Source organism: Pongo pygmaeus, chromosome 12, assembly GCF_028885625.2.
Source record: "Pongo pygmaeus isolate AG05252 chromosome 12, NHGRI_mPonPyg2-v2.0_pri, whole genome shotgun sequence".
Classification (NCBI taxonomy): domain Eukaryota; kingdom Metazoa; phylum Chordata; class Mammalia; order Primates; family Hominidae; genus Pongo; species Pongo pygmaeus.
The window spans coordinates 79,652,872-79,676,876 of record NC_072385.2 but is presented as its reverse complement, the minus strand read 5'-3'; the positions used below and the strand labels follow the sequence as shown (position 1 = coordinate 79,676,876).

Below are 24,005 nucleotides of genomic sequence, written 5' to 3'. Positions count from 1 at the left end.
TCTTAATTAATCTTTATGGCTAATAGTAGAAATACCCCCTTTTAAATAGCCCATCCAACACCCTGTTTTTCTGATAGTTTGCTATTAGACCCATGCATGGGAGAGCAAAAGAGTTGTGTTCTTATTCAGTCAAATACTGAAAGTACAAAAACAGCCTACTAAGACAATTGCTCAACTCTCTTAAATCTATAAATAGCCATAGCCTTTCAGGGTAATCATATATGTTTACTACAAAATTTAATAATAATATCTTTTAGATTTCTAAAAGTTATCATTTAAGCTTTTATCCAGATAATCTTCCACCTGGTCACCAAAGGCAGATAGTTGAGGCTCAAAGACTCTTCTTCTTTCACACCACAGCTCCTTAGTCATTAAGCCCCCCAACTCTACCATTTTCAAAACATGTTATTTCCATTTCAACACCAGTGACTTGACTCAGGCTGTGTTTTTCACCTGGAGTGTAATAGTTTAACTCCCTTTCTTGCTTACAGTATCAATCTCTTTGTACTTACTGTTCACAGTGGTGGCAGAGCTTTTTAATGTTTAGTGAACTGAGTGTTGACTTTTCCAATCAATATTCAAATCAGATCTACTTAAGAACTATTAATGACTCTCCTACTGCTGAATATAAAACTGAAGCACTTTCTCAAAGCAAAGTATAAGCAACGTAGTTTACCCCCTACAGCCCCGGCCCCTAAAAGCATGCCATGTTTTTATATCTCCTTGCCCTTTTACATGCCATTCCTTCTGTCTAAAGTATCTAGCAACTGTTGTCTAAACAATGAACTCATACAACCCTTTTAGACTCAATTTCAGTAAAAGTTTCTGGCATAAGAATACTGCCATGAACATCTCTTGGCTTACACTGATACTCTTTCTTCCAAGGTCCCAAAGAAGCTTACAATGACTTCTGCAGCATGAATATAATACAAGGTAACTTTTTCTCAGATCTACATAAAGTGTAATGCTTTAAATTCATGCCTATAGATAATTCCTCCTATTTTTAAATTCCTTCAAGTTCTTACAAGGTAGCCTCAATGCTATTGTCCAAATTCCCATTGAGAGTTTAGAGACTGTCATGGAAACAGGCAGAAGATTCTGTATAAGAAAAATATATTTTTTGCTAGGATCCATTTGATTTCTACCATGATGTTTTTAACTTTTACATATTTTTAAATCTACTATTTTTCCTTTTAGGAAAACTTCTTCTATATGCTGAATAATACCCAAATTAGGAGGTTACTATACGTCTTTAAAAAAAATTAGTGCAGACTTTTAGGTGAAAATACTGACCCGATTTTCCATTGATTTCTTTACTAAGTTGAAGCTTTTCCATCGGGAGTCAAATTCATGCTTGTGAGATCCTTGGAACTGTAAAAGGTCTCCAATAATCTGTGTCAAAGAATTTCAAATTGTATTTGCAAGTCATCAATCCAAGCTTGATCGTATTAATCATTATGCAACTATTAAATGACAACTATACCTTTATAATAAGAAACAATGACTTGGTATCATCTTCTGAATTATCAAGTATGTGGTCTATAATGGGAGAAAGAAAAGGATTTTGGTTAAAATATTTTGAACTACTATAAGAATCTTGAGGCATTAGTCAAGAATCCATTAAGAAAAAAAATCACTGCCCAATATTCTCACCATTTAGAATAAAAAACGTTAAGTAAACACATGCATGTTATAGATTAAAATTCCAAAATACTTATTCCAAAGTACAAATAAGTTAAATGTACAGATACACTTACTAAGAAGCTTCCTTATAACTGTAGCAATTGCTTCTCGGTGGTTCTCTCGAGACAGATCTATTTTGAAAAAACGAAAGAAGATATTTTAGACACTGAATGCTCCTCAGACTTTTAAAGTTTGTATCAACAGGTTAGGTCAAGAAGGGATAAAGTATTGGAGAAAAAAACAGGTCTGCCTTTACCATAGTTGAATTGGTGGCGAGGCATGTTACAGCAACTTCTCAAACCTCTACACTTAAATGACCTGCTTATGAGATGTCTATCATGCTTCAAGATAAAGAAAAATAATAATAATAAAAAATAAATAAAATGACCTGCTTATAAAACTTCATGGGGCAAGAAGGTGGGAGAGGCGAGGGAAAGAAAAACCACCTTTGCCAATATTTCAAAGGCTCTAGTCACTAATTAGAGATTAAAATACATGGAATTTTCTAATTAGTTGTGGGTGACATAAATCAAGCAATTACACCCTAGCAATTAATGTATGTAACTAACTTTGGTGTTAATCCAGCAATGAGAAAGGGTGCTAAATTTCTATTAATGTTAGATTCAGAACATTAATGATAAAATGTTTTACGTAAATGTTATTATAAAACTTAATTTACTATGATAGGAAGGTATAAAGTTTATTCAAATATAGGGTTACAATGTTCCTATTTACACCAAGTATAATATATAAGTGCTAGAATAATTTTAAACATAAATGAGCATTATGATATATAAAAGCCTACCTCTGTACATAGCATTCAAATACAGACTGACCCAATTTCTTACTGGCTAGTCTTTATACAATAATTTTCCAGTTTCTCCAGAAAAGGCAAAAATGACTACTGTATAAATTAATATTCTTTTCATATATCAAAAAAGAGATTAGGAACATCATAATATAAAACTACTTCATTTTAGGCCGGGCAGGGTGGCTCACAGTTGTAATCCCCCAGCACTCTGGGAAGCAGAGGTGGGTAGATCACTTGATGTCAGGAGCTGGAGACCAGCCTGGCCACCACGGTGAAACTCAGTCTCTACCAAAAATACAAAACTTAGCTGGACTTGGTGGTGCACACCTGTAATCCTAGCTATTTGGGAGGCTGGAGCAGGAGAATCGTTTCAATCTGGGAGGCAGGGGTTGCAGTGAGCAGAGATCGCGTCACCACACTCCAGCCTGGGCGACAGAATGAGACTCTGTCTCAAAACAAAACAAAAACACTATTTCATATTTCATTTTAGTCCTTGTGGAGTTACTGACAAAAATAATCCACACAGATTTACTCGGATTAGGATTCACATACCATATTCAAGTCCAGTATACAACTTTGTCTCTTCCAAGGACACCATACTTGGTACTCTGTATAAAAACAAGAGTGCTTGCATTTATTAATAATACCAATATGAAGTATTAAAGGGAAAAGTTTCATTGCTGGACTGTTTAAACCGAAACAAAGATAATGTTCTTTTAACAGACACAGATTTCCCATCTTTAATGGGAAAAATCAATCTATCTTTCTCAAGATCAATGCTGTTTCAGTAAGAATCATGTTATTTATCTTAAAGAAAAAATTTAAGTGACTTCAGGAGGCCTCCTAAAGGAACATAATATTGATATCCAATACTCAAATGTAAAAGATTAAATATGATAAACCTTTACAATAAAGAAAATTCAGCTTAATAATGGCACAACAGTTAAAACTCACAAATTTTACTAAAGCACATAGAGCTGATAAGCTTATTTAGATAATCATTACCTTCTTCTTAAAATTAGTCAAAAACATCTCTCCTAACATGTGCAGTAATAAGACACTCTTTTCAAAGAAATTCAGGTGTAAAAATCACTGTTTCCTAATTAAAGATCTGCCATAAAGAATTACGATACCACAATCAGAGGCTACCCTGAGCCCATAAGCGGTAGCCCTTCTCCACAAGGCTATCACAACCAGACCCAGCCAGTTAAATTTATTAAACAGTTAAAAGTCACTTTTCACATATGCAAGAACAGATTTTATAGGAAAATGAGAATTGACATATCTGAAATCTACATTTTCTTTAGTGAAAAATATACCTCAATTTTCAATACTTTATTTCAAGATATGAGATTCAATTCAAAGCTTTTATTAAACAAAGAGATACATTCTAAAAGGAAAAAAAGGCACAAATGAGGCAAGCATATACAGAGTTAATAAATAGCAATCTTATTATTATTACTAATCACCAATGAACTGCACAAGACTTGCCATGAAGAAAATACTATTTTTAAATCAACACATCCCCAGCTATATTGTATACCCTCAAAAAGTAGCTGAATTAAATGGGTTATCTCTACCTTAATATTTGACAGTTATAAATTCAGGTTATTTATCTAAGTAATAGGTAAAAACATATTATTAAAATGTCAGTTGTTTAACTATGTTTCTCACCATAACGCAGTACAGAGGATAGGAACAATACCTTCTCAAGTTTCAAAACCAAGCCCATAGAGTATAAACAAAGAATGGCTTCTTTTTCACTAACTTACTTCAAAGCTTATTAATATTTTATATTAATAGTATCAAACATTAATTTGCTTTTTCAGACTTTCAAGACCAAATTCCTCTTAAAATTTTGTTTTCCTTCTATAAAGCTTCAACCACTGGCAAACTTGAGCATCTTATATATTTTTGCATGATCAAAAATATGTATGTATCCAAAATCCGTTAGTAAAAAATAAAATCAGATTCCTTTACATGAACATCATGTCTTTACTGAAATTAGATTTCACCAAAGAGAAAAGGCCTGTACTCAAGAGTAACAAGAATAAAGCACAAGAGAGTTCCCACCCTCCCCCCGCCCACTGTTAGAGCAGGGGAAGTGCTTGCTATGAGCCATCCTATTGGAGTATGTATCTGCCCACTGCTGCCATAAACACTTAGTTTTCTGAAGTAGAAATATACAGTCTGCAGCTTATGCAGTCTGTATCTAATGCCACATAACATTAAATCAAGCATGAATTTTAATTACTGTCACTTTAGTTACTGTCACACAAATTTAAAAAAAGCATTCTTTATAACCAATTATTCTCCATAGTTTTTACTATATCAAAAAGCCTGTCATTTGGGAATTTAAAGTTTTTCAAACAAGTTTCCAAATTTCTTAAAATCCATGTGACACTTTGAATTGTTTTCTTATCAGGGAATTTGAAAAATAATCACTTATGCTGACTACTTTAAAAAATCCTGGATAAGATTGTAAAATATTAAGTAATATATTTAAATAAAAGCCTTATCTTCTTCCTCTACTTTTAAAACTTGGATTAAAATACAGCTTCCATATCTCCTACATAGAGTTGACCCTTGAACAACACAGGTGTGGGTCTACTTACACACAGATTTTTTTTTCAACTAAATGTATTAGCCAGATGAGAAATCTACACATATGGAGGGCTGACTTTTCGTGTATGTGAGCTCTACAGGGCCTACTGTGGCACTTGAGTATGAATGTATTTTGGTATGCTGTAGGTCCAATCCCCTACACCAAGGGAAGACTATATATAAGACATATCTGGGTAGTATACATTACAGCTTTTATTTATTCTTATCTACCATAATTTGATCTCTTCTTGCCTACCACAAATTAACTGGATTAACATGATTTATAAAAAATGCTTCTCAGCAAGTGTAGCTATTTATTTATTTATTTTTCAAGACAGGGTCTCCCTCTGCCACCCAGGCTGCAGTGCAATGGTACGATCATGGCTCACTGCAGCCCCAACCTTCCTGGCTCAAGTGGACTCACATACACCTCAGGCTCTTGAGTAGCTGGTACTACAGGTGCACACCACCATGCCAGCTAATTTGTTTATTTATTTTTTGGTAGAGACAGGGTCTCGCTGTGGTGCCCAAGCTGGTCTCAAATGCCTGGCCCCAAGTAATTCTCCTACCTCCACCTCCCAAAGCACTGGGATTACAGGCATGAGCCATAGTGCCCTACCTCTTCTGACCTTTAGAAGATTTTTTACTAAAAGAAATCTCTATCTATAACCCAAGTAAAATATTATGACTGCATCTCTTTGTGACATTATAGATCTAGTTGTGCCCAGGATGTAATCTCTGATATATAAAACTGTTCTGGTAGCTTTTAGCTATGCACATAATCTTAAGTGAATAGGCTTAAGGCACTGTCTTACAGATCTATATTCTGACTAAAAGCTATGTTAACAATATGTAAGTTAAATCAAATTCCATCACTACCTCCCCCTTCCTCGTGTGAAATCCATCCTACTCATTCACTAGTTCATTTTACAAACCACAGTATCATTTAACCTAAGGAACAATACAATTCAAAAAAATAAATTCCAGCACAACATACTGTAAATAACACCCTCTATGTAATAAAGTTAAATCTGCTTCATAGCTTCTAGATAGTACCAGGCCACCTAACTTATAGTAAAATGTATTAAAATATTTGTACCAGTAAAAAAAGACCTATGAATTTTCAACAACTATAGTATTCGTACCACTAGATGGGAATCTTCTTTAGATATGATTAGAGCAGGACTATGAAAAGAATCACTGGTAGGAAAGAAGGGATGGTGAAGAAGAAATAACTAATAACACAAAAACAAAATACATAATACAAATCACGTATGTAAATGAAGGCTGGGTGAATTGTCATGAAACAGCTGTAAACAATAATACAAAATTCTTCCTGTGTATAAGTGAAAGAACATCCTATCTTCCCAATAACCCTTCCCCTTCCAAATAAAAATAAACATAAAAGATGTAAAACCAAGCCACTAATAGAATTTTTCCCTTCAAAGTATAAATGTTTCACAAGAGACAATTAGGCCTATTTTTGTGTTCTATTATCCAATTCAATCCTAGGTAGCAATAACAACTATAAACACAAATGAAAACCTGGCTCTTATCCTGCCAAGTGAACAAAGAGTCGCTAAGTAAAGAGAAATCTTATATGTTGCTAGATTTTAAATTAACTCTGAAAACAGGAACTATTTCCAAGTCTGACACACAAGCTTTTAAAAATAAATGAAAACAGTCAGAAGGTGAAATAAGGAGAAAACAGGGTTACTCACCGTGGAGTAGTAACTGTTTCCTTTTCTGTGTGCAGCTCCCCCAGCAGAGCTGGGTAGTTTCCTGGAGGTGCCAAGAGAGGTTAGCTAGCCCTGCCCCTCATTGCATAAGCAACACATCCTTTCACATATCAATGAAATGGTCTCACTATTAGACCTTAAGTATGAATTTCTTTGAGTGAAAAGTTAGTAAAAGCTGAGATCCTAAGGATGATTTAACTAAAAATGATGTAATAAATCTATCAGAGGAAAGGGGGCATAAAATAAAGAAATATTTTGAGATGAAAAATGACTCCTCTACCTTGAGTAACCCTGTTTTTTAGATGTTAGTTTTTTGCATCCTGTGATAGCTGGTTAGACCTAAAAGATTATTTAGAGGATGGACTGCAAAAGGAAAAATTAATGATGATTTCAGGATTAAAGGCAAGGGTCCAAAATTCCTGTGACTCTGGAAAGACATAATCCAACTTCCACATCTATAAAGGTAGAATTATGAGTATAAACTATACCACAAATATTTATCTTAAAACATTATCTAAAGGTTCCAAGAGCAAAATAGGTCCTATTTTAAAATTAATTCAACAACCTGTGATATCTGACAAAACTGTTAAAAATTCAAATTGTTTTCAATGGTACGAAATAAGAAAAAATTTACCCTTAATTACCCACAATTACTTTATTATATCCATCCTTTGAAACTGTAAAGGTTATAGTAAGTATAAGATATTTAGTGGCCGGGCACAGTGGCTTACGCCTGTGATCCCAGCACTTTGGGAGGCAGAGGCGGGTGGATCACGAGGTCGGGAGTTCAAGACCAGCCTGGCCAAGATGGTGAAACCCCGTCTCTACTAAAAATACAAAAATTAGCCGGGCATGGTGGCACACGCCTGTAATCCCAGCTACTCGGGAGGCTGAGAGTGGAGAATCACTTGAACCTGGGAGGCAGAAGTTGCAGTGAGCTGAGATTGCGCCACTGCACTCCAGCCTAGGCAACAAGAGCGAAACTCCGTTTCAAAAAAAAAAAAAAAAAAAGATATTTAGTAACCCTATATTGCTAAAGGCCCAAAGGTACATGGCATCCCCAAAGTGGATACCATTAGGTAGATCATTTACTTTTATGCTTAGGACTTGGCTTTTTATTTTTTGTCAATCTCTAATATAAGAATATAGCACAGAAGATAGGTTTTCCCATTTAGTAGCCACTTCCCTGAACAATGAAATTTTAAGACCATCCCACATACCCTATTAGGACTAAGTTAGACATTCCCACAGGAAAACTAAAAAGTAACCTAAGCTTTGGCTGGGAGTGGTGGTTCATGCCTGCCAGTAATCCCAGCACTTTTGGATGTGGAGACAGGCAGATCGCCTGAGCTCAGGAAATTGAGACCAGCCTAGGCAACATAGCAAAATCCCATCTCCACAAAAAATACAAAAATTAGCTGGGCATGGTGACCCACGCCTATAGTCCCAGCTATTCGGGAGCTGAAGTGGGAGGATCACTTGAGCCCAGGAGATGGAGGGTGCAGTGAACCAAGATTGTGTCACTGCATTCCAACCTGGGCAACAGAGCAAGACCCTATCTCAAAAAAAAAAAAAAAAAGGCTGGTGCGGTGGCTCACACCTGTAATCCTAGCACTTTGGGAGGCCCAGGTGGGAGGATCACTTGAGCTCACAGACCAGCCTGGGCAACATAGTGAGACCTTGTCTCTATATATATTTTTTTAAGTAGAAGAAAAAAAAAGAAGTAAACTAAGCTTCTAGGGTTTTTTGTTTTGTTTTGTTTTTTTATCACTGTACTCTTTCTTCCAGAAGACAAAGACTACTAATACACACACGGCAATCTTAATACTGAGTAATCCGACAAAAAAAATTATAGCAGCTAGAATTTTATCTAAGATTTATATAAGTTTAAATGTTTTAAAAAAAGAATTATATGAGGCTGAATGTGGTGGCTCATGCCTATAATCCCAGCACTTTTGGAGGTCAAGGCAGGCGGATCACTTGAGGTCAGGAGTTCGAGACCAGCCTGGCCAACTTGGTGAAACTCTATCTCTACTAAAAATACAAAAAAAAATTAGCCAGGCATGGTGGCATACGCCTGCAATACTAGCTACTTGAGAATGTGAGGCAGGATAATCGCTTGAACCCAGAAGGCAGAGGTTGCAGTGAGCCAAGATAGCGCCATTGTACTCTAGCCTGGGTGACAAAAGCAAAACTCTACCTCAAAAAAAATTAAAATACAAAAATTAGCTGGGTGTGGTGGCAGATGCCTGTAATCCCAGCTACTCAGGAGGCTGAGGAAGGACAATTGCTTGAACCCAGGAGGTGGAGGTCGCAGTGAGCTGAGATCCCACCACTACAGCCTGGCCAATAGCGTGAGACTCTGTCTCAAAAAAAAAAAAAAAAAAAAAAAATCTTATGAATTGCTATGTGCTTCTAAAAACTGGTCTGATATTTCAGAAAATGCATAATGTCTCCTGTCTCCTAATACCACAGTCAAACTGTTATTAACAATAGATATTTTCCTCAGACATCTTAGACATTACACTAAAATATTCATTACAATTATGTGTTTCATTTTCTCCCTGATCTAGTATATTTTCCCATTTCCTATGGAGCAACTAATGTGCTAAGTTAATTCTCTTTCTCTACTAATTTCAAATTGATCTGCTGATAATCACCATAAATCATGCTACAGATATTCACTCTTCACACCAGGCAGTATGAATTCGTATCACAGAACAATGGGACCATTTATTGGAATTACTGCATTAGTTTTTTCAAATCAATTTAGATTTAGAAGATTTGAACAATTACTAACCTATATTAAAATAAGCATTTTAGAAATTTTAAAGGCTATTTTATTTTATGGTACTTTATGAGATTAACCATCTGTTAAAAAAAAGTAAAAATGTTACACATAGGAAATAAATGTAAAAAGCTATACTTTGCCAAAATAAAGTTTCAGCTGAAGGTAATGCTAGTTATAAATTAAATACAATTCTATTAATAACTTGTAAAAGTCAAAGGAAGACTGAAAACTCCCTCTTTTGGCAATTCAAAGGCAAAGACCTGTTCATTTATTCTTAATTCTACTTTATACAATCATTATCCCCCATAGATACATGTAACTAAAAAGAACCCTAAAAATACGTATTATTCAATTATTTTTAAAAATTGAAGTTTTGTTGTTTTATTTCATTATATTATTAAGTATATATCAGGAAGCATTTTATATTTTAATCTATGTATGTTTAAATATATAAACATATATATTTAATATAGATTTTTATTACTTCATTATATTATTACATTAAATTTTCACTCTAAATGTGCAAGTGCTAAAACGCAAAACCTTTCAGGCTAAATTTATCTTTTCCTTTTTAACTTTTCTGGGAAAAGCCGATAAAAGGATACTCAGGATCAATTATATAGCTTATAATATATAGTAATATAAACTAATAGTCTGTATCATATGGTATTCATAAGATTATCATAATATATTCTTTTCCTTATTAAAATGCACTTCATTATAAAAAATCTAATTGGCTTTATAATAATCAAATATATGAAGTTTTTGTCATGATGCACATTTATTACAAAGGATAAAGCCTTTTGCTTCAATTCATTATTACAGTGTACATGGCATCAAGATACAGGCTGATACGAACTGCAAGGAAAATCCCTTGGCCTCTTTAGCTGACCCTTCAGCAGTGCATCGTAATGATTACTCAGTACTAAAAATTTACTAACATTAAAAATACATGCTTTTGCTCTTAGATAAATTATTGGATTAAATGACCACAATTCTAATTGTTGACACCTTCAAGCAGAACTCAATTTGCTGATGTGCAAAGTTTGTTAAGTATGAAATAGCTTTTCGCCTGCCATAAAAGGGTCAAGTTCTTACTGTATTACACACTGTTAAGATCATAGGTGAAAATCGAAACAACTTTTGAAGCCTCTTATTTTTAAATATTGTTCAAAATCAATCTTTTTTAACAAAAATGAATTCTGGTACAACTGCTCTTATATCAGTCAACAAAACTAATGAAAAACAAAAGTTATTTAAAAAGAATTTGGCAAATTCCTAGACACACTTATAACAGATTTCCTTACCTGAAATGACCCTAACTTCTCCTTCTTAAACTTAATAATCTAAAAAGTTCAATGCCTAAGAACAGTTTTTGGAGTGAAAAAAATGGGAAATGCATGACTCCAAACAATGACTACACAAAGTATGGGAAAGACATGTAGCCACATTTTGAAACCACTTCTTGAGGCTTTTTAACTTTTTTGTTGGAAAATCAGTAAATCATTTTCCCCTTTGTGTTTTTTGAGAGGGAAGAGAGGGCACTTACTCATTTGAATGTGATTTACATGTGATTTCATTAACTTGCTTAGTAACAAGTTACTGATGTTGAAAAAAATGATCTTAGTATATTTAAATTATTATCTATCTACTTAATAATTAAGCTAAAATTAATATATACTGATTTTATTCTTTTTCTTTTTTAAAATTTTTTTGAGACAGGGTCTCACTCTATTGCCCAGGCTAGAGTGCAGCAGCATGATCTCGGCTCACTGCAACCTCTGCCTCCTGGGCTCAAGCAATCCTCCCACCTCAGCTGAGACTACAGGTATGCGCCACCACGTCCAGCTCATTTTTGTATTTTTTTTGTAGAGACAGGGGTTTGCTATGTCATCCAGGCTGATCTCGAACTCCTGCACTCAAAAGATCCGCCTGCCTCATAAGCCACCGCACCAGGCCTCTGCTGATTTTATTCTAACTTAATTTTTTTTTCACCTTAAATGGTGGAGCTAACAATGGATTCAATTTAGCTATTCATTCGAAGTAATAATACTCTGAAAAGCACTTAAAAAATCATAAAACCAATTCAAAATCATAATGAATAAGATTGGAAGAAATCTTTTTTTTTAAAGTTTTTTGCTACAAAATCCTAAATCAACATTTGCTACAGTCAAAAGAAAGCAGTATTTTTCCTTTTTAAAAGAACAGTATTTATCTCAATTAACTCAGTAAACTAACAGATTAACTTAATATCTCCACATTTGATATTTTAAAATTAATACCTAAAGTTATTCTATCCTGGTACCGTGTGAAAATCTGAATAAAGCCTTCAGGTTTATAAACCTAAATTGTACCTCTGGTATTTTTGACCTTAACAGTGACAAATAAAAAGGTTAAAGTGATACAGAAATAAAAGCAATAACAACAACAAACCAATAACTCATTAAGTGACTAAGACTTAAAATATATGTTAAGTGGAAAATAGTTATTTTTACTTACAAGTTAGTAACTGGCTCTCCTTTCAACGGAGGTAGGAGGTTTCCAGAGCCAATTAAACAGTTGTGCACTATAGTCAGACTCTGTAGAATATCATCTCTAGAAAAAAAAAAAGACATTTTCATATTTCCAAATCCCTATTTAATAAGCCTGCTAGAGCCTAGCACAGAAGTTTTCTCATGTGGGGATATAAATGATTAAGGTAAAGAAATAGCAAATGTCTTCAGTTTACCAACTTAACAGTGAAGAACAATTAAATATATATTTATTGCTAACACTATGCCTGCTTACATTTAAACAGGCTCTAAATAATCACAAGTAACAATAGTTAACTGCCCTTTGTGAAACAACTGTTAATTTAAGCATCCCTTTACCAAAGACCACTGCCACTAACAAAAAGAGGAAATAATGCTACAGAAGATCTTCCAGCTTATTCCATCTTTTAAAAATGGGACTAAACATTTACTTCCAAAAAGCAGTTCAGAGTACGACAGAGTTGATGTTAGTCAGTCACACTTCTTTCTCCAAGTGCATTCCTAAATCTGCTTATGAAAGATTTGTGGTGTTTGACACATTAATTTTCTTGCTATTATTTTAGAAACTTTCAAACTATGAAAGTCTAATGGTTTCAAATACTTATTTCTTGTTAAATACCTGTGGGAGAGGGAAAAAAAAAATCTCATAAAAATAATTCTTAAAATAACATTCTGAGAACCCAATAAAATCTTAGCTGAGTCTAGGAAAACAGGCACTCCTTTCAAAGGAGGCATATCTATACACACTTTCCAAAAGACAAGTGAAACTGCTAAGTAGAAGGTAATAAAAAAAAAATTAGAAAAAGAAACCCACAATTTTTGGGTTTAAAATGTTTAAGTGTTGTTAAATTTTCTGTTATACAACATGATATTAAATGATTTTCTAAGTATATGTATAGCAGATTTTCAAAACACAATTGAAAATGAATGCATGAGATATGCCACAGATAAAGCCACAAAAGACTTCTTTAGTCTGCAACTGAATAACTCTAATTATAAAATAAAACCAACCTAGACATTTCAAGTTTTCCATCCCCACAATGCTGGAGTTTGACCAGCTCAGGCTGAAGAAAGGAGTCCAAAAGATAAAAGGCAAAAGACACTTCTTCTGAAGAAGGAACATGCCACTGGATTCCCAGATTCCACAAGTCCCCGGGTTTGCCCCAGTCCTAGAAGAGAATAGCATCTACTCAGCAAGTTGAGAAATTAAAAACAACAACAAACCCACATACATATACACAATTTTTAAAATTTAAAAGCAAATGTACACATAATCCAAACCTAAGGTAGCAAATGATATACAAAAAAGTAGCATGAAAACAACATCTTATTGCCTCTTCGTTATCACTCCTGAAAAAAGTCTCCCCGAAGAGTACTCATTATAATATGAGTTTGCTCTAAGAGTGATATTGTAAGAGTGACGATGAGTTTATGTGAGGCTTAGTTTAGCAATAAAATTATACTGAACTATAGACATTAGATAAGGAATATATACCAAGTTGTTTCACATATCAATAGGAAAGAAAACTAGAGTTTCAGTTCCATGCAAAGTGAGACAGCACAAGTTTCACATATTCCAATAATAGTTTTAATAATCTATCTTAAAAATAAAAAACTAACATCTTTATATGCAAGAAAAAATAACACTTTGAATCCCTTAAAACAAAAAATCAACATATTCTTGAATCCTAAAGTATTGAAAATGCTTGCCTTGATAGGAAAGTATTCAGAAGGAGGCTTGTCAAAGCCACCTGGCACACTGCAGTATTCTGTAGGGTAGATAAGTGTGGTAGAACGGAGAAGATGATGCAAAAGGTTACAAGACAGAGTGTAACCCTGCTTACAGGTTAAATGTAGGGTTCTTTGGAGAATCTTTACAAGCTGCTCCCTATAAAGAAGCAACTTCCTTCCATCCACTCGAGTAATCTAAAAAGAGGGAAAAAATAGTTGAAGATATTTTGGTTAAAAGAACAAGAACCAATCATTAATGCAAAGTTCAATGTTTGGCCACTAACATAGTGTTTCTCTAAATGACTTTAATTAATTTTAGGATTGTCACTTTAACTGCATTCCAATAATTAATTCTTTTTTAAAATCAAACACATTTTCTGAGCTTAAGCTTTCATGCACCATAGTAACATCCCTTTCAAAAGAGTCTATTCTATTCAAGTAATTCTCCTGCCTCAGCCTCCCAAGTAGCTGGAATTACAGGCACACGCCACCATGCCCAGATAATTTTTGTATTTTTAGTAGAGACAAGGTTTCACCATGTTGGCCAGGATGGTCTCGATCTCCTGACCTAGTGATCCGCCCGCCTCGGCCTCCCAAAGTGCTGGGATTACAGGCGTGAGCCACCACGCCCGGCCCTAATTAAACTTCTGAAAAAACTGATAAAGAAAACTGAAGTTTGGGCCAGGCGCGGTGGCTCACACCTGTAATCCCAGCACTTTGGGAGGCTGAGGCAGGCGGATCATGAGGTCAGGACACTGAGACCATTCTGGCTAACACAGTGAAACCCCGTCTCTACTAAAAATACAAAAAATTAGCCGGGCACAGTGGTGGATGCCTGTAGTCCCAGCTACTTGGGAGGCTGAGGCAGGAGAATGGCGTGAAGCCGGGAGGCAGAGTTTGCAGTGAGCTGAGATCACGCCACTGCACTCCAGTGTGGGCGATAGAGTGAGACAAAAAGAAGAAAAAAGAAAAGAAAACTGAAGTTTGATTGATGGCCAAATTTAAAGTGTAGAACAAAAAATTCCCAAATTTGATCAACTTTTTCAATTAATGAGTTACCCATATTAGAATTAACTGGTAAAACTAAGTAGATGGCTGAACATGCAGTGATCAACTACACCACTCCTTTGACAATAAGAGTATGACATATTCTGATTTTCTGAAGCCTCATCAAATTTCCAAAACTCTGACTTTTCATATGTTTTAAAGTCATTTTGTCAGAAAGAGCTCAATCCTAAAAGCAAGTCAGTGTTTTCACAGTCATGTTTCTTATTCCAAAGATTTACAATACCTCAGACAAAAGTTGAAGATTCCATAGTAATTCCTTGTCTAGCTCTTCATCATTTAATACATCATCATCTAAAAATAGCAAAATACTATTAGGGGGGAAAAAACTATGCATTCAACTAAATATAGCATTTTAAAATACTTCTATTTAATATTTCCAATAGCTGAGGAAAACCTCTTTTAGGAAGACTTTTTATTTCTTCTTCATGAAGCTGAGCTTGCTCCAAAAGGAGGTAGAAACAGAATTTTCAAGAAAATAAAAACACCAACCAAGACTTCTGCCCCTCTATATCTCACAAAATAACTGATATTTTTGAAGGTAACCTCTGAATGGTGGTTGTATAAGAATATTAATAAAGTAACATTTTTAAGCTACTGCCAACCTGGATGATATCTTTTTTGGAGACAATTTTTCCCCAAATTGCCAATCAAAATATTGTGAAGCTAAAAGCATCTGTTGTCATTAACAGAGTTTTAGAAACCAAGAAAAAAACTTATCCAAAATTGTAAAGAGAGAAAAATGACCTTATGACTTACTCATTGTAAGCTGAGTTATAACACTGCAGCAGTGGGGAACAAAGAGCTTCAAAGATTCTTCTGGGCAGCACTGAAAATGTATTTGTATAAGTAAGGTTTTTTTGAAAGGCAAATATATACAAAGATTATATTTTCACTGGCAACAAAAGGCTGTAAATAAGCAGCTACTGAAAGAACTATGTATTTTAAGCATACAAGCACCTCTGAAATAATTAACCATATAAACTAGTTGATTGTTGAGTCATTAATACATCAGTTCAAAAAAATAAACTCACCTTTACAGCAGCACGGCACATGTCTGCCACCATGCGACCTGCTACTCTTGTTTCAAATATATGTGAAGTAGAAAAATTAAAAACCTTCTGAAGGGCCACCTGTTAAGATAGGAAAATGTCTAATGACCATTTTTTAAGAAAATTAAACATCTTATAGAACATAAAAGAAAATGAGAAATATATTTAGACAATTCCAAAAATAAGCAAATAGGCAATTTTTAACCGTCTGATTTTATAAGAATTTGTTTAATGATGTTACATTCAGGTCTAAGAACAACCTTTGACCACAATCCTAACTTGAAAAAAATATTTGAGGTACTGGCTGGATGTGGTGGCTCACATCTGTAATTTTAGCACTTTGGGAGGTTGAGGCAGGAGGATCACTTGACATCAGGAGCTCAAGACCAGCCTGGCCAACATGGCGAAACCCTGTCTCCACTAAAAATGCGAAAATTGACCAGGCATGGTGGTGCATGCCTATAGTCCCAGCTGCTCGGGAGGCTGAGGCATGAGAATTGCTTGAACCCGGGAGGTGGAGGTCGCAGTGAGCCGAGATCGCGACACTGCACTCCAACCCGGGTGACAGAGTAAAAAAAAAAAAAAAAAATTGAGGTACAAGATTTTACTTGCTACAGAAACCCTACACATAAAATTATACCTGGTGGAAGCAAATGCAATTTAATTGTCTTTCTGGCAAATTGAATATAACAAAGGGAATTTTTTGGAATACCTAATACAATTTGTCATTCTGACAACTACAAACTAGACATCTATCCTTACCCTAAAAGAATTGAAGCAGTCTCTTTATTTTACAATCATGTCACAAAACTTTAATTTACTTGCTCAATGGAAGAATGAGTTCTACACCTGGGTTAACAATACTGAAAAGTATAAACAACTCTTTTTGGTTAAACAAGAGATGATTTGTGTTCATTTCTTTATACTAACATAATCATAGTATTTATTTCACCCAGCTATAAGGCACTTTGGCTTTTAGGATTAACATATTTAACAGTGATAATTACAGATGATGGGAGAAGAAACAGAAATGAAAATAAAGTGTAGTCTTAAAGGCTACAGATAATAGGCACCACATTACAGATAATAGGTACCACATTACAGATAATAGGTACCAACCAATATTGAATAAGTGAATGCTTACTGAATGTCTTATGAAGATAACTACTTCTAATCTATCAGTTAGTCTTAGGATTTAATTTCTATCATGGGAGTGATGTCATAAGCAATTTCTAAAACTCAGCTGAGTAATTGTTCTTCATTGTAAAATTAAAAAATACAGTTGTTTCTTTTTTTATTTATTATACTTTAAGTTCTAGGGTACACGTGCACAACATGCAGGTTTGTTACATATGTATACATGTGCCATGTTCCTGTGCTGCACCCATTAACTCGTCATTTACATTAGGTATCTGTGCTATCCCCACCCCCCCAGTTGTTTCTTGTTGTTCATGGTAGTCATGTTCTATAAATTTGCTGTGACCACTGAACTAGCAAATACCGAACGATTGCTCCCAGGGGAAATACAGGATTATGCTCCTGTGAACCTATGGTGACAACATTTTCATCAACTGATCAATACATAATCCTAAGTGTGTTTCTGTTTACAGACAACTTATTTAATACATATTGTTGATTCACTAACATTTAATCCGCAGTCAACAGCAACATAACTCATGCCTGTTGACGCTTACCTAGCACAGTGTTTTTTCCATTAGGCACAGCACAACTCTCTTATGCTTACGAAGCCTCAACCCCTTTAAACACTTAACTCTTGGGAGCCATTTTTGACATTTTTAAACAGCAGAAACACCAATAAAAAGCACAAAAATGTAAAAAAGTGGCATTAAATAGATCACAAAGGAGACAGTTGTTTAAGTGGAGCTGGATATAAGAAGGCAGAGTGCCTTGTTTGCTCTCAGCTGAGAACACATGGCATATGTGAGATCAAATTTAAGTAACTGAATTTTTGTCAGTCGCAAAAGCTTTGATTCTCAGGTTGCAAATAATTAGAGCAAACAGGTAAATTTGCAAATATGAAATTTGCAAATAACGAGCAACAGTACATTTCTTTAAAACTTTAGTATGAATGTAAATGATAAACTACAAAGTAACTTGAAGTCAATTTTAAAACATCAAATGAAACTTAAAAGCTGGAAGTTTATTTTTTGCAGCAATGTTCTTACCATAAATATTTCTTTGGAACATTGGGTGAGGATTGTACTAAATGTAGAAGACAGACCTAATTCGACCAAACTCTCCAAGTGTGTCATCTTCTCAGTTTCTGTCTCTTCTCTTGTTTGCTCCAATGTGCTACTTTCTATAAGTCCAAAGCATCTAAATAATCCAAACAAAGCATAATTTCAGGAACTAAAATCTGGTTTGACATTTTTGGTGGTGATCAGGTAACTACTTCCTAACTATTCAAGTGATAGCTACTTAATTTCTACGTGGTTCACAAATCGATTATCCTTGTATAACTTCAGGAGTACCAGTAGTAGCTAAATACAGGTTATAATGTAGAAATAAACTAAACTTTCTGGGAAAGAAGAGTCATTTTCTGGAATTTCAGCTAAACGTTGGTGTAGGTTACAAGCTCACCTGTCCATAAACTGTAAGACGAAATCCTCAAATTCAGCTGTGGCTGAACAAAGTTCTCGTTCCACCTATAATATCCCAATATGGAGAAAGATTACATATAGCCTTCGTTTTTTTTTCCTGAACTAACAAAACTCAATTATTGCCTGCCAAATGTATCTACACTAAACCATTATATTGGGTACTATGAGAAACAGCATCATAATAGACTATCAGTTTAGAACAACTTGATCTACTACTTTCTAGGAACCAAAGAAAGAAGCAATTAATGTTATTTTACAAGGGCCAAATACAGAAGTCAAGCAGCTATCTTTATTATAAATTCCGTTTTCAAACAGCTGATATATGCAAAGTCTAGTCTCTCACTACCTGAATGTCCAAAAAAATATAAACAACAACATGCTCGCGACTGGGCACGGTAGCTGGCCAGACACTGTGGCTCATGCCTGTAATCCTAGCACTTTGGGAGGTCGAGGTGAGCGGATCACTTGAGGTCAACAGTTCAAGACCAGTCTGGCCAACATGGCAAAACCCCATTGCTACTAAAAATACACATACACACAATTAGCCAGGCGTGGTGGCACACGCCTGTAATCCTAGCTACCCGGGAGGCTAAGGCACAAGAACCACTTGAATCCAGGAGGCAGAGGCTGCAGTGAGCCAAGATGGCACTACTGCACTCCAGCCTGGGCGACATGCTTGCAATAAAGAAAATAGTTCTGGGGGCTGGGTACAGTGGCTCACATCTGTAATCTTGTAATCTCAGCATTTGGGAGGTCAAGGCGGGCAGATTACTTGAGGCCAGGAGTTCGAGACCAGCCTGGACAACATGATGAAACCCCGTCTCTACTAAAATTACAAAAAATTAGCTAGGTGTGGTGGTGCACGCCTGTAGTCCTAGCTACTCGGGAGGCTGAGGCAGGAGAATTGCTTGAACCAGGAGGTGGAGGTTGCAGTGAGCCGATATCACATCAGTGCACTCCAGCCTGGGTGACAGAACAAGACTCCATCTCAAAAAAAAAAAAAAAAAAGAAAGAAAGAAAGAAGTTTTGAAAGAGCCAGACAGAAATGAATGAAGAAAATCTTTCATCATTAGATGTCAGTCTGTTGGACAGATTTATTACTAACCTAAGATGATGGGAAAATAAAATATCACCATCTTTTGCTTAACAAAACATTGAAAAGTGACATAAAACTGAAATACACCTCCAGATGTCAGAAGTTTATAGAAATGGACTATTTTTGAGCCACCTCCTGTGGTGGGTGCTCTGTAGACTCTCTTGCCAATGATGTCCTGGCCCTCCATATGCACCATTCTATTCACAAAACAGTAATTTTACTTCCAAAGTCGTTTCTAAACTGTCAAGTGTTACTATGCATATGCAATAACAATTAGAACATCTCAGCCCTTTTATAACCATAAAATACCCTTACTTCTGTGAGGTCATTTCTTTCTTGTAGTACACATGAACAATCTACTAAAGGCACCAGAGTAGAAAATGTTGCTATGAACTGGAATGTGATCTGTGGAAAGACACAAAGGATTTTCAATATTACACAATTCTAATTCAGAAATACAAGTATACCATGAACTACAATAAATTACCCCAATAAATTGTCTTGATCAAAATCCCACAACAGTTTTTCTGGGTATTCCTCATTTAGAATTGAACACTGTAAGGTTCTTCATACTTAACTAGCTGTCGGCCGAGCACAGTGGCTCACACCTGTAATCCCAGCACTTTGGGAGGCTGAGGCGGGTGGATCACTTGAGGTCAGGAGTTCGAGACCAGCCTGGACAACGTGGTGAAACCCTGTCCCTAATAAAAATACAAAACCTAGCCAGGCGTGGTGGCATATGCCTATAATCCCAGCTACCCAAGAGGCTGAGGCAGGAGAATCGCTGAAACCCAGGAAGCGGATCACAGGCAATGAGCCGAGGTCGCGCCACTGCACTCCAGTCTAGGTGACAGACCAAGACTCTGTCTCAAAATAAATAAATAACTGTTACTTTAATAATTAAGTTATACAACATTTATTTTCATATTTATATTAGCTTATGCACAAACTTCTCCAACCTTTTGTCACTGAGAAGTTACTTTGCCTCCTACCTAAATATGGAGTGTATAATCACCAATATACTCACCATGCATTTACTAAAGTCATTTGGATCCACCCCAGGCAATGCTCTCATCAACAGAGGTAGCATATGTGTAGGACCTTCAGGAAACCATCTGCCTCCTGATACCAAACTGCGGGCTACTCCAATTACACAACTTAAAGTAGCTGTGAGCTGGTGAGGTTCTGTTAATGTCTCTAATGCAGGATACGTTCTACAGTTTGAAAACATAATTTTTAAAGTCTCCATCACAGATATACATAATACTATAATACATTAAATATAATAAACTCATAAACTGCACTTTGACTTAAAGGCTTACAGTCAGGAAAATACTCAGAGTGAAAATCTGCAATCAAAGTTAACAGAATTACAGTAGCCCCGTTATCTGTAGTTTCCATAGTTTCAGTTAACAAAGGTTAACCAAATATTTCAGTGTCCTGAGAACGAGAGACCATATTCACATAACTCCTTTTACATTGAACAATATATTTTTATAATTGTTCTATTTTATGATTGTTGTTAATCTCTTACTGTGCCTAATTTATGAATTAAACTACCACAGGTATGCATGCATGTGAAAAAACACAGTATGCACAGGGTCCAGTACTATCCATGGTTTCAGGTAAGCACTGGGGGTCTTCAAACACATCCCTCACCAATAAGGGGAGACACTACTATACACAAATAAAGGAAAGATACACAGATTATTTATTGCACATGTCCCCAATCCCCTGCTACCTTACCAACTCTTTCCATGCCAATTCCACAATGAAAAAAGAACACAAACTGGTAGAGGCCGGGGTGTGATGGCTCACACCTGTAACACTAGCACTTTGGGAGGCCAAGGCAGGCAGATCACCTAAGGTCAGGAGTTTGAGACCAGCCTGGCCAACATGGTGAAACCCTGTCTCTACTATGAATACAAAAATTAGCAGGGTGTGGTGGTGCATGCCTGTAATCCAAGCTACTCGGGTGGCTGAGGCAGGAGAATCGCTTGAACCTGAGAGGCGGAGGTTCCAGTGAGCCAAGATTATGCAACTGCACTCCAGCCTGGGTGACAGAGCAAGACTCTGTCTCAAAAAAACCCAAAAGAACATCAACTGATAGATACTGCATGATTTCAGCCATCCTAATCTATATTATACTAATCTAGTGGTCAGTCAGTGGAATAACAAGTTACAGATACTCCACTCTTTCTTTCCCCTGACCACCCCCAACCCTGGAGTCAGGGTTTTACTCTGCCCCAGGCTGGAGTGCAGTGGCCTGACCACAGCTCACTGCAGCCTCCACATTGCCCAAATCAGGTAATCCTCCCGCCTTAGCTTCTCAAGTAGCTGGACTACTGGCAAACGTTACCACTCCCGGCTAATTTTTGTATATTTTTTGTAGCGACAGAGTTTTGCCATGTTGCCCAGGCTGGTCTCAAATTCCTGAGCTCAAGCAATCCATCTTCCTAAGACTTCCAAAGTCCTGGGACTACAGGCGTGAGCCAGCCTAGCTGCTTATTTTTTTTTAATGGAGAAAACATACCGAACTCTTTAACAGAAGCTTTCTTGGAGATGTAAAACTAAATGTCTAAAATTTTTTTTCTACATTTTTAGTTTTTAAAAAAGTTTTGCTTTTATTAAAAATAAAATCTTTGGCCAGCCACGGTGACTCACACCTGTAATCCCAGCACTTTGGGAGGCCAAGGCAGGTGGACTTCTTGAGGTCAGGAGTTCAAGATCAGCCTGACCAACATGGTGAAATGCCATCTCTACTAAAAATACAAAAATTGGCTGGGCATGGTAGCAGACACCTGTAATTCCCAGCTACTTCGGAGGCTGAGACAGGAGAATCGCTTGAACCCGAGAGGTGGGGGTTGCAATGAGCTGAGATCATGTCACTGCACTCCAGCCTGGGCAACAGAGCGAGAGTCTGTCTCTAAATAAATAAATAAATAAATAATAAATTTAGAAAGGTGATGCCACTTCAAAACAGCACAAAATTACAATTGAAAGTCTCAAAAAATGTCACTGTACTGTCAATTTGGTCTATTAAATATTTATCTTGGCCAAGCATTCAATATCACTTAATATGCTGATATTAAATTTGTCCAAAATTTTAGGACTAAAGAAAAATGTGATGGGTCTATTTATTTATAAGCTTTGTTCTTTCTACTAAGAATTTAGCTCACTATTCATAATTAATCAGCTGAAAATAACAAAGCAAAGGGGAACTAAAGAAACATCAAAAACACTCCAAACTTCAAAATGTTAGCTAAGCAAACAGATGAAGTCCCTCCTCTCCAGGGAGCATCAGGGAACCCGCCATTAACAGTTGGCTTCTGCTACTCTGTGGAGGCCAAGAAGCAAAGAATACTGGGGGTTGAAGACAGACAGGAAACTGCCTATCTTCCCCCACTCCATTTCCTAATTAAGTTCTATATGCTGGAAGAGTTTCAATGCCCCAAGATGTATATGTAAAAATAGGAGAAGTTGGGAAAATGAAGTACGGCCTAACTTGAATATTTATGGCAATGAGGGCAGGTAAGGCAGCATCAACAGCTGAAAATTATAGATAATGGAGGCCCATTTTGGTTAAGATCTTGAACATGGTACCCTTCCCCAAGTAAATATGGCCAACACTTATTCTGTCTCAATAGTAAGTCAGAAAATAGGCTATAGTCCGAATTCTACCACTAGGGACCTTGGACAAATTTTTATGGAACTCAATGGCTAGATCCTTCTGGGTTCTAAAAACTAACATTTCTCCTCTATATTTGACAAAAACATTTAGAAAGAGATCATAAAGCTTCAGATAGTAGAAGAATCACAGGTACAACAGAAAGCTTAAGTAATTTGCTCTTGAACAAATTACTTTAAAAATTGCTCTCAAAAAAATTAAGAGTAGGCCAGCCACAGTGGCTCACACCTGCAATCCCAGCACTTTGGGAGGCCAAGGCAAGTGGATCACCTGAGGTCAGGAGTTCGAGACCAGCCTGGCCAACATGGTGAGACGCTGTCTCTACTAAAAATACAAAAATTAGCTGGGTGTGGTGGCGGGTGCCTGTGATCCCAGCTACTCAGGAGGCTGAGGCAGGGGAATCCTTGAACCAGGAAGGCGGAGGTTGCAGTGAGCCAAGATTTGCACTCCAGCCTGGGGGACTAGAGCAAAATTTCATCTCAAAAAAAAAAAGAAAAGTAGCTGTCTCTCTCTTTGTAAGTATACCACGCCTATTCTGTGACAGTGGCTAGGCAAGTAAAGAGTTTTCGTTACCATTTCAACACACAAAACAA

The 24,005-nt window shown here is 36.1% G+C and overlaps 1 protein-coding gene across 3 annotated transcripts in view; it reads right to left on the bottom strand.

Annotated features, from left to right (window-relative positions):
* Positions 1 to 24,005, bottom strand: part of PSME4 (proteasome activator subunit 4) — a 100,866-nt gene that overhangs the window by 42,772 nt on the left and 34,089 nt on the right. For all 3 annotated transcript variants that reach the window (XM_054476176.2, XM_063649380.1, XM_054476177.2), the window contains 14 exons: positions 20,752 to 20,938; positions 20,040 to 20,129; positions 18,609 to 18,673; positions 18,194 to 18,344; positions 15,990 to 16,088; positions 15,715 to 15,784; positions 15,182 to 15,249; positions 13,870 to 14,085; positions 13,171 to 13,328; positions 12,128 to 12,223; positions 3,047 to 3,102; positions 1,758 to 1,814; positions 1,484 to 1,539; positions 1,294 to 1,392 (listed from right to left, as the gene is read on the bottom strand). In XM_054476176.2, the coding sequence (XP_054332151.1) occupies positions 1,294 to 1,392; positions 1,484 to 1,539; positions 1,758 to 1,814; positions 3,047 to 3,102; positions 12,128 to 12,223; positions 13,171 to 13,328; positions 13,870 to 14,085; positions 15,182 to 15,249; positions 15,715 to 15,784; positions 15,990 to 16,088; positions 18,194 to 18,344; positions 18,609 to 18,673; positions 20,040 to 20,129; positions 20,752 to 20,938 (1,468 nt within the window). The remainder of the gene's footprint in view (positions 1 to 1,293; positions 1,393 to 1,483; positions 1,540 to 1,757; positions 1,815 to 3,046; positions 3,103 to 12,127; positions 12,224 to 13,170; positions 13,329 to 13,869; positions 14,086 to 15,181; positions 15,250 to 15,714; positions 15,785 to 15,989; positions 16,089 to 18,193; positions 18,345 to 18,608; positions 18,674 to 20,039; positions 20,130 to 20,751; positions 20,939 to 24,005) is intronic.